The sequence below is a fragment of the Delphinapterus leucas genome, chromosome 4, assembly GCF_059928025.1.
Source record: "Delphinapterus leucas isolate spDelLeu-1000000601 "Yukka" chromosome 4, BTC_Dleu_Yukka2, whole genome shotgun sequence".
NCBI classification, from domain to species: domain Eukaryota; kingdom Metazoa; phylum Chordata; class Mammalia; order Artiodactyla; family Monodontidae; genus Delphinapterus; species Delphinapterus leucas.
Genome location: NC_143132.1, coordinates 81,919,776 through 81,930,354, shown reverse-complemented (window position 1 = coordinate 81,930,354; position 10,579 = coordinate 81,919,776). Strand labels below are relative to the sequence as shown.

The window sequence follows — 10,579 nt, the reverse complement described above, 5'->3', positions numbered from 1 at the left end:
CGGGTAGCTCACTACCTCGAGCGACCACTTCTCAGAGTCTGGAAGTGGGACGACCCACTTTGATTCTTGATTGCAATAATTTGAGTTCCTTTCAATTTGGAGCAAATTAACTTTTTTTGTAGTCAAGTCTCAGAATGATCTCCCTCATCTGTGTCCTCTGAGGTCTCCAGTACTGTTAGTTCCCCTGCTCCCTGTGTGGGTTCTGATGCCGGCTCCCTCTTTGTATTGAACAATTGTACAGCGATGGGAACAAGAGCGACTATCAAAGCAAACAAATGCATGGAATTAAACAAAAAGTGTACTTCACTGTTTTCTGTCCTGTCTTTTCCTTATAGGTACTGTTTGTGTCCTGAGAGCTGCCTTCACAAGTCTCAGTATTTGTCAGAACTTACGGGAAAGGAAGACTTTACATGACTGGGTCTCCCGCAGCCAGGAAAAATAGGTGATGGGAAAAGCTGGTTTCTGGGGCTCTTTCGTCAGACACATCCACAGAAGGAAGAGATGACCATGATTTTCTTTGGTTATCGTCTCTTGGTGATTATTCTGTCATATCCCAGACAGGCACTCTTCTTCTTCCCTACGACTTTCCTGCTGCCCATCTTACAGCTACTTCTGTGGTATTAGCACCCTACTATAAAATATGCATACGAGGGAAAAGGCAAAAATGAAAATCTGGCTTCCAGTGTGTACAACTGGTAAGAAGCTTGAGAGTAGAAAGCTAAGACACCACTTTGGATTGTCTGATTTTCAGCCAATCCTGATTCCCACTGGCAATGGGAATTGAAAGTTAGCAACATGTATAAACACACACCACACAGAATATTTATATCCATTTATTTGGGAAATTGCTTTGCCTGTAAACTCACAACTGATAAGGCACATTGTTGCAAAATCACGGGGGAGATGGGAGAGAGACCAATCCAAGGATCTGGATAAAGGGCAAAGGGCCATACTTTCAATAGTGTAGAGAGCTTCCTTGTGTCTCCCCTTCCCTCCTCCTACTTCACAATACAAAGAGCCACGGATCTCCAAGTCCAGTTGGCATCCTCCTCACTCCCACTCTTGTTATCAAGCTTCTTTTAAAGCAACACATCCTTAAAAATGAAGTCCTTGTTGTGTTTTTTGGATTATACCATGTCCAAAAAACACTGCTTGGAAATTCATTCTCTGTCATGAATTCCCAAGAATTCATGTAGAACAACTGGTCTACATTAAAGCCTTGGCAAGATTCTTGGCCAAGCCAAATCAAAAACCCAGCAGATGGTGCCCAGGGACAACAGTTCTAATAAGAAATGATGAGTTACTCCTGTAGGGTACAGGATCCCAGAGCTGGTCATTTTAGGTGCCAAGGCCCTTCTGTCCTTGGAAGCATGAACAGGTCTGTGCCAATTCAATACTGCAGCCATAGGAAGCCATGACAGCCACAGATCATTAAAATACAACACAACAAATTGATCCAAAACCAAATTTTCCCCTTAATTCACCTGAATTAAAAGATAAAATAGAATTATTCCCTCAGTTATTCTCAGGAAATGACAAAATGAAAAAAAGCATTCAGAGGGTATACTGGGTGATATTGGAGTGTACTGAATCCATTGTCCCAGCAAGACAGAGGAGGGATTTCCACACAGAAAGGACAGACTAGAAAATGTACTCACAGTCATTTGGTTCAAGTGAGTCAAGGGTTCTGCCCATCCAGATGGGTAAGAACTTCTCCAGAGTATTCATAACATACAGAGTTTGCTCCATTGATATTCAATAGTCTGTTTGCAATCAGCTGAATTGTCAGGACATGCAGCCAAGAGGAGATGTGATATATGTGGTAACATCAGTGCGTCTGAACACAAAGAGCATCACAGCAATCACTGTGTTTTTGAGCTGTACATGGAAATTCTATGCAGTTTGTCGGCTTGTTTCCTCTGATTTATGGAAGAGGTAGGTCAGCAGCAGCAGAACAGTGCAGAAGGATCACTCTTCAGGAGACTAACAAGATGAAGAGTGGTGTCAGTGATGTGGGTTCACATGTCATTATCTACACTAATCATGTCCACGAGGGACGTAAAAGGATAACACCTGTCACAACAGCTGATCACTGTGCAGAAGAGGCGCCCTGGACAAGGGCAATCAGCAGCCTCTCCCGAAGCAGCTCAGGGCTTGGCCTGAGTTCCTTGTTATTCAGTAAAATACAAACAGGATTTGCTAGGAGGCCATCCATTTTGCAGAGTGTCCTGCTAAATCAGGGCTGCTTTGAGAACCTGATATAATTCACCTTCTAGAGCACAGAGTGTCCTTCATGACAAGACAGTGCACACAGAAGAATAGTGTGTAAATCACCTGTTGAGAATAATTTAAAAACAATGAGGGGCTTCAGAGGACCACGCCCATTACACAAATAAATAAACAGTAGAGTCCAGGGACGAGGCAACCAAAGGATCCAGATCAGGTGTCCTTTCTACTATTTAGATGATGAGCGTTGCTCGTTTCATTCAAATGTAGGTCCTTCTGACTAAATTTTTTAATGAGGGTTCCAGGAACTAAGGCCACCAGGGCAATGGCCAACAGCTTAAAGGCAGTTTCCCAGGAGAAGAGAGCATCCAGAGAAGTCAGGGTTGACAGGATGGAGCCCGTCTGCACACAGATGAAATTATATGGAATCAAACCTTGAAGAAGAAAAGGGAAAGGGCCTGTTACTGGGGAGCAGGAAAATGAAGAACGATAGTCCTTCAGAAATGTCACCAGGAATTCACAACAGTGACTCCAGTTTTGTACTGTTTTTGCCCAATTCCTGACCTCTAAACATATTACGTCTTTCCCTTCTTTTCCACTCTTGCCCCTCCTTTCCTCACTTCCCACATACATTTGTCTCATTCAGCAAAAGGACTTGAGATGGTTCACAAAATATATATACTACAGTAAGATTAGACATTTTTTTAAATAGGAAAAAACAAAATGAATGGAGAATAAAACAAAATGAGAGAAGAATAAACAAAGTACAGTTAGTACTTAAGCAAAAATGCATAAAGTTCACTCATTTGCTAGAGGTGACCCCAAATTTGGTTCTGAGCGCCCAACAGCCAAAGTAAAGAGAAGCACCAGCATTATGAGGTTTACAGTACGCCTGTGATAAAAACAGGTTTCTTAGAAGCAGTAGTACTACTCATGTTCTGTACTGTCTGTAAGAGGTCATCAAATCCACTGGATCCCACAAGTCTGACTGGTGGCTAGAGAGGCTGGTTGTATAACAAACCCCTGGTGAAGTTGTTAAAAACACATCCTCAGGGCTTCCCTGGTGGCGCAGTGGTTGAGAGTCTGCCTGCCGATGCAGGAGATGCGGGTTCGTGCCCCGGTCCGGGAGGATCCCACGTGCCACGGAGCGGCTGGGCCCGTGAGCCATGGCCGCTGAGCCTGCGTGTCTGGGGCCTGTGCTCTGCGATGGGAGAGGCCACAACAGTGAGAGGCCCGCGTACCGCAACAACAACAAAAAAAACATCCTCGGGTAACACCCCAGGGATTCTGTTTACCTGGGTCTGGGGTAGAACCCAGGAACCTGCATTCTAACAGCCTCTCCTGACCCCCGCTCCCAAGATTCTGATTGGTTTGGGACCCCCTGATGATCCACTCCTCTAGTAGATGATGCCTCAAGATCATAGACTCATGAAGGTCACACAGCTTGTCAGAAGGGTAACTAGAATCTCAGTCTCTGGAGTCTTCCCAAGTCTCGTGCCACCTGGGTGATTACAGGCTGCTAACAGAGGTGCTGAGGCATGCTGTCTAAAAGGCTGTCTGACAGATTAGCTGTGGTAGATTCTGCTTCAATTTAAGATCTCAACTTCTCTCAGGAATTCCCTATTAATAGCAGCTGCTCAACCAGATTTGTCATGTTTGACCCAGAGCCCTGAGTAGCCTTCCCTTCCATGTTCTAAGAGAGGAGATCCTTGCCTTAGGTTTAGAGAGGGTGGTTTGCTTCCAGTGTGGAGAAAATAAGTCAGTGATTTTACAGGCTGTTAACAATTTTACCATTCAGATGGAAGTGGTTCAAAGCTCATACTTAGAGAAACACTGCTCTAGTCCTAGCCCCTCATTTGGCCAAGTGGCCCATGAGGGTAAGGAGCTTGTTGAAGGTCATACAATTGTCAAAAGGCAAGAAGGAACCGCACTAGTACCAGCTCTTCCTAAGGCAGATCTTAATCAAAACGGGCCAAAGCCAAACAGGAAGCCCCTTGCTCTGACCCTTCCCCTGCCTCCACTTGCCTTCTGCCCACGTCCCCTCACTCCAACTCTGCTTTTACTGAGCCCTTACTATGGGCCAAGATGTGTGTGTTACACAGATTACTCTTCTAATCCCAGGGCCTGGCACAGTGCTTGGCACACAATAGGCATTAAATACAGTTACAGAATGAACAATCCCTATTTTTTCCAGAAGTATTTTTATGGGTTTTCATGTTCAAGCCCGAGTAGGTCTGCAGTCAGGAACAATTACTTTAGATAAGGCCTTTCGATGCTCTTCATGAGCCTGTGCGCGCAGAGGCAGGCACATGCCCAGGACAACTGTGAGACTCAAATTTACACACCACGTCTTACCGATAAGAACAGAGAAGAAAAACTGCACGATGGGGATGTTCAGAATTGGGGCCGAGAGGTTCAAGAACCAGTTTGGCGTCATGGGGAAGAGTCTCAAAAACAGTAAGAAAAAAAACAAGCTGTTTCTGTTCTCCTCCACCTGTAGCCAAAGAAGACAAGGCCATTAAGAAGCAGAAAGAGTCTCCAGGTATTGAAAATCTGTTGGTGCCAGGCACTGTTCTACATACTTTACATATTCTATAAATTCCAGGGCAGAGATTCTTTTCCTCATTTTTAAAGTGGAGGTACCTGAGGCTCAGAAAAGTCAGGAACCTGCCCAAAGACACAGGCTCAGAAAAGTCAGGAACCTGCCCAAAGACACAGAGCTGGTAGTGATGGACACATCAACAGGACCCCTGGGACATCCTGAGGCAGGACAGAGGACCACTGTGGGAGATCTCTGCCCCTACTCCCCTCAGGGCCACGTGGTAACTTTATGGGGGCCCAGCACTTAGATGTACCCCCCTCGCCTTACCTTCCTCTGCAGCAGGGCCACTCTGTCAGGAAAATTGGAGACCACCAGCTGTTTGCCAAAAACACTGGAGAGCAGGTAGCAGCATGTGGCACCCACCGAGGTCAGCACACAGCACAGCAGAAGCCCCAGCCATGGCCCAAACAAAGCACCGGCTAAAACATTCTGCAAAGAAAACAAATCCTCTGCCATGAGAACATCTGGCAGCTACCAGCCATCTTGTCCTGGAGCCCAAGGGTCCTAGGTTCCCTCCTCCTTCAGTGATTTTCCTGGAGAAAACCTAACTCCCACTCTAAAGAGATGAATGAAAAGTGATGAAGGGGCTTCCCTGGTGGCACAGTGGTTAAGAATCCGCCTGCCAATGCAGGGGACACGGGTTCAAGCCCTGGTCCAGAAGATCCCACATGCCATGGAGCAACTAAGCCCATGTTCCACAACTACTGAGCCTGCGCTCTAGAGCCCGCGAGCCACAACTACTGAAGCCCGCGTGCCACAACTACTGAAGCCTGCGCGCCTAGAGCCTGTGCTCCGCAACAAGAGAAGCCACCGCAATGAGAAGCCCGCGCACCGCAATGAAGAGTAGCCCCCGCTCGCCGCAACTAGAGAAAGCCCGCGTGCAGCAATGAAGACCCAACACAACCAAAAATAAATAAATAAAATTTTTAAAGAAAAGAAAAAAAGTGATGAAGGAGCTGGGAACTACAGCCCCAGCCTTGGTCTCCTCACCTTTGAAACTGGGAAGAAGATTAACACCTCAGCGGGCGAGACAATTAAACGGGGAAATCTGTGTATACAGCCCCCAGCCTGCCACTTGGGCTGTGCAAGGCCCCGCCAGCCCTGGTGCCCTAGGAAGAGGCAGCAATGAAGCTCACACGTTATTTCTGCTACTTTAAATAAACACAAACCATGAATTTTCCCTCAGTAAGACCTCATAAGCTTTAGAAAATGTCTCATGTCTTTCCTTCCTGCAGGAATTACTTCTCTATAATGCTAACACTGGGGGTTCCATGTTGACCAGAGTTCTAGCTGACATTCAAAAAAGCCTTAGATTGACAAAAATGGAAAAGTGAACTAATACTTCCTAAGTGCAGTTTGGCTGGTAGACATCATCCTGCCAAACATGGGATCCAAAAGAGAAAGTAAAAGGGGAACCTGGAAGTGAGAAGGTAGGGATCTCCTCAGCACCTACTATGTGCTTGACTACAGGTCTGAGTTAATCCCCACTATGACCCTGTTTAGTATACCATCCTCACCCCTTCTATAGGTGCAAGATTAAGTATCGTACCCAGAGTCACACGAGGCAGAGACAGGATTCACCTCCAGGTAGCAGCTGGCTCTTCGCCCTGAAGAGGGATCAGCTCAAGAGAGAAAGAGGTACAGGGGAAGCCCCAGGAGTCAGCCCCTGACCTCAAGCACCATACACACCCCCATCTCTCTTGGCAGAATGTGTTTGCTTTTCTTCCAGTTCCTAACAAACTGCTTAGGGGGATCCAGCCTGAGCTGAATGTTGGGGCCGGAGGGAGAAGCAGGGCAGAAGGAAGCTTTCAAGTCTTCCTGCTCAGTCACCCAATCATTCAACAAGTGCTGAGGGCTGCTGTGTGCCAGGCAGCACACCTTCACCGTGCCAGCCCCTCTGCACCCACTGTGTCATTTAATCCTCCCGTGTAACAATCCTAGGGGGTTACATAGGAGAATGCCGGTTCTCCAGATGAGGAAACAGCATTAGAGAAGTTAAATGACTTGCTCAGGGTTACACAGCTGGGATTCAAACCTACCCAAAGCCATAATAGATATATACATTTATACCAACCAGCTTAAAATGCTGCTGGGAGGACAGCACAGATTCTTCTGTATCATCTGAGATGCCAACTGATGAGAAGCATCCAAGAGCCCCAGCACAAGCCCAGGTCTAACACTGTGGCTCCCGAGAGCCAGGGGGCTGCCTGGAAAACCAGAATGACTCGTCCTCTCCACACAGGGAGACTTCCCAATCCTCTACAGCCTAACATCACCATGAACAACCTGCATCTGTTCGTCAAACATTTATGAAGGCATTTCCCTGTGCCAGGCAAAGAAGCACATAGGCTGAGAATAAGGAACAGGTCCTGACCTCAAGGAACTCACAGGCTAGTGGAGAAAACAGATTTTAAAAGAAACACCAGGGGCTTCCCTGGTGGCGCAGTGGTTGAGAGTCTGCCTGCCGATGCAGGGGACACGGGTTCATGCCCCGGTCCGGGAAGATCCCACATGCCGCGGAGCGGCTGGGCCCGTGAGCCATGGCCTCTGAGCCTGCGCGTCCGGAGCCTGTGCTCCGCAACAGGAGAGGCCACAACCTTGAGAGGCCCGTGTACCGCAAAAAAAAAAAAAAAAAAATCACCAACATGAGGAGGGGGAGAGGTCTCAAGGACAGTGCTCCACACCTATCCAATCCTTAGAAACAAAAGCAGCATACCTGAGAGGAAAGGCAGGCTCTGGAGCTGGGTGGATGTGGGTTCAGACCTCAGCCCAACCCCCTCCTCGCCTTGTCACCTGGGACAGTTACTTAACTTCTCACCATTCATTTCCTTACCTGTAAAATGTGGATAAAAGTGCCCATTGTTGGCTCTTAGGAGAATTAAATAAGGTCGTGCAGGTAAAGCAACTAGGACAGTGCCTGACACAGGGAAAGCCGTCAACAAATGGTAGCCCCAGTAGTCTGTCCTCTGGACCGTAGGATCTGCAGCCTAAGGGCCCCTCTACAAAGACAGAAGGTGGCTTCCCGGGAGGCAGGCACAGGGGGAGGGCAGGATACTGACCAGGAAGCTGGAGCCAGGGATGGCAAAGCCCTGTTTGTAGAGGTAGGCACTGCAGAAAAGCAGGAACACGTAGGCCTGATGCTCCTTCCGGTACTCTTGAAGGACCTCGGAGAGTTCCCGCAGCTCGGCCAGGTCCGAGGGGAACCACAGTGACCTGAGATTTGGAAAAGCAGATGGAAACAAGAGTCCAGATCAGCCTAATACCTAATAAAGTCACTTGTTGTGTCTTCTTTCCAAAGTAGGTTTATAAATGTGCCCATCATCTGGTCTGCTGGGAAGACACGCTTAATGGGAGGCCAGAATAATGGATGACCTGATATAACACAGCAGAGGCAAGGAGAAGAGCCTTGGTTTGGAAGCAAGAGACCTGGCATAGCATCTCAACTCTGCTACTGTCCAGTTGTGTGATCTCAGGCTAGTCCCTGAGCCTCAGTTTCCTTATCGGAAAAATGAGGGGTTGAAGGTGGATAATCACTAAGTCCCCTCTAAGCTCTCAGGTTTTATGAACTATTCTTAAGAGGCAAATGGATTAATTTCTAGGCAAGTACTAAACATCCTAAACCGCCTTTCTTTCTAGGAGTAGCCCCTCCCCCTAAGCTTTAGGCCAAGGACAATTCAAACTTCACAGTGCTCCAAAATTACTAGGTAAAACGCCTGCTTTATCAGTCACAAAAGAGCCAATTAAAGATTCCCTGGGAAAGTGTATTTGTCCATACCATAAACATAATCTTCTTGATAATATGTCAGGCTTGGAACCAACCCTTTCAAAGAGCCTGCTTTTCACCCTGCCTCTCTATATGATCCTCAGTGCACTCTGAACCCTGTACAAGGGTTACAGTGTAAAGGCTACCTTGCCTCTGCCAGCTGAACAACTCTTGAATCCATCAATGATCAATTATAAGCAAACCCTCCTGTTTCTCATCAGAATATTTCTCTTAGTATGTCTGACACCCACAGCAGAGTCTTCCCAGCTAGAGTAAAAGAATACAGTCACTGAAAACAGCTGTCCTAATATTCAAACATCAGTAACATCCTTGACACACTTCCATTAACTTTATAAACAGTATGCTGGTTTATCACGACAAATCAGCCCGGTAGGTATTTGTACTGCCTCCTGCCTCAACCTGTCAGGGAGTAAAAGGAAAAGTGCAGAGACAGCCAAGAAAAGACAGCAGATAATTAGTTAGTGAATAATTTAAAGTTGTCCATCAACGTTTCTCCTGAAGACCGGATGCCTTAAAGCCCCAAGGGCAGACCTGACAGAAGTGTAGTGAAGTGGGGAGGACGATGAAGTGAGGCTGAGAGCAGTCGTTAAGAAGGGGCTGCGGGCCGCATAGCACAGGGAGATCAGCTCGGTGCTTTGTGATCACCTGGAGGGGTGGGATAGAGGGTGGGAGAGAGGGAGACGCACGAGGGAAGAGATACGGGAACATATGTATATGTATAACTGATTCACTTTGTTATAAAGCAGAAACTAACACACCACTGTAAAGCAATTATACCCCAATAAAGATGTTAAAAAAAAAAAAAAAGAAGGGGCTGCGGGTCCACATAGAGGCGAAGGTCGGATGCAAACGGGGATCAGGGCTGGGCCTGGGAAGGCGACAGGAACACCGCTGAAGAGGCGATCCAATGGCGGGAACAGAGGTGCTCCAGCAGGATCCACCCAAGGTAGGGCGCCGCGTTTCCCTCCGCAAATCACCACCCCAAAGGCACCAGACAGCACTCCCGCGCAGCCGGCAGCACGCAGGTCCCAGGCAGGGCCAGGCCCCGCTCTCGTCCACCCGGTCTGCCCAAGACCGTGTAGACGCGGCCCAATCTCCAGTCCCAAAACTGAACCCCAAATCCCAGCCCCCGACGCCTCCGATCCAGAAACCCGAAAATCCGATTCCCAGACCCCATCCTCGGACCTGGCTCCCTTCCTCTGACCCGAACCCCGGGCCCCGTCACCGCCGCCACGCACCTGTCTCCAGCCTCCTTGGCTGTTCCCAGTGTCGACCCGCGGGGCAGCCGCGTCGACAGCAAGTACAGGGCGAAGGTGCAGCCGCCGAAGACCAGGAGGAGGCCGAGCACGGGGCGCATCTCGGCGCCAGCACCCGGACCCGCCCCGCCGCGGAGGAGCCTGGAAGCACCGCCAGGAACCTCGCTGCTAGCGGACTGCCACAGCGGAGCGCGTTAGTGGACGGACAGGGGCGGGGGTCCGCTCCAGGCCCCGCCCCCATATCCTGGCCCCACCCCCGGCCCGGATTCAGCTCGCAGTTGGCTCCAGAGTCCAGCGGAAAGCTGTCTTGCAGCCCCTCTGCGCTTGCGTCTGCCCTCCTTCCGCCTGTATATCTCTTTCCTACGTTTATATCTGTCCCGTCTCCACTTATTTGCAGGCTCTCTGCCAGGCGGTAGGTGGTCCGGGGTGAATCACCAGCCCTGTTCACAGCGAGCTTGCAGTCTAGTGATCAAGACGGCCTTGTCGACCACCAGATGTAACACAAAGCAAATGCAGCCCGCGTAGAACCAGAGGCTCCAATCCAGTGCGGTGGGATAGTCAAAGCGACCACGGAAATAAGAATTTCCTTTTATTGAACGCCTACTACGTGCCCATTATCCTTAATCCTCACAACAATTCTGCAAGGTTGGTATTTTTGTCTTTATTTAACAGATGAAAAATCCAAGTCTCAGAAAGATTAAGTGACATTCC

At 48.5% G+C, this 10,579-nt stretch overlaps 1 protein-coding gene across 2 annotated transcripts; it reads right to left on the bottom strand.

Moving 5' to 3' along the window:
• Positions 1–817: 817 nt before the first annotated feature.
• On the bottom strand, positions 818–10,057 carry TMEM41A (transmembrane protein 41A). 2 transcript variants are annotated; one of them, XM_022570438.3, is made up of 5 exons: positions 9,851–10,050; positions 7,888–8,041; positions 5,096–5,257; positions 4,582–4,720; positions 818–2,660 (listed from the first exon to the last, which is right to left on the bottom strand). In XM_022570438.3, the coding sequence occupies exons 1-5, from the start codon at positions 9,967–9,969 to the stop codon at positions 2,440–2,442; spliced, it is 795 nt and encodes a 264-aa protein (XP_022426146.1). In that variant the 5' UTR covers positions 9,970–10,050; the 3' UTR covers positions 818–2,439. The 2 variants fall into 2 exon arrangements, with proteins under 2 accessions (XP_022426146.1, XP_089766863.1); XM_089910737.1 differs by having other exon boundaries at positions 2,543–3,427; positions 9,851–10,057.
• Between the last annotated feature and the right edge of the window lie 522 nt (positions 10,058–10,579).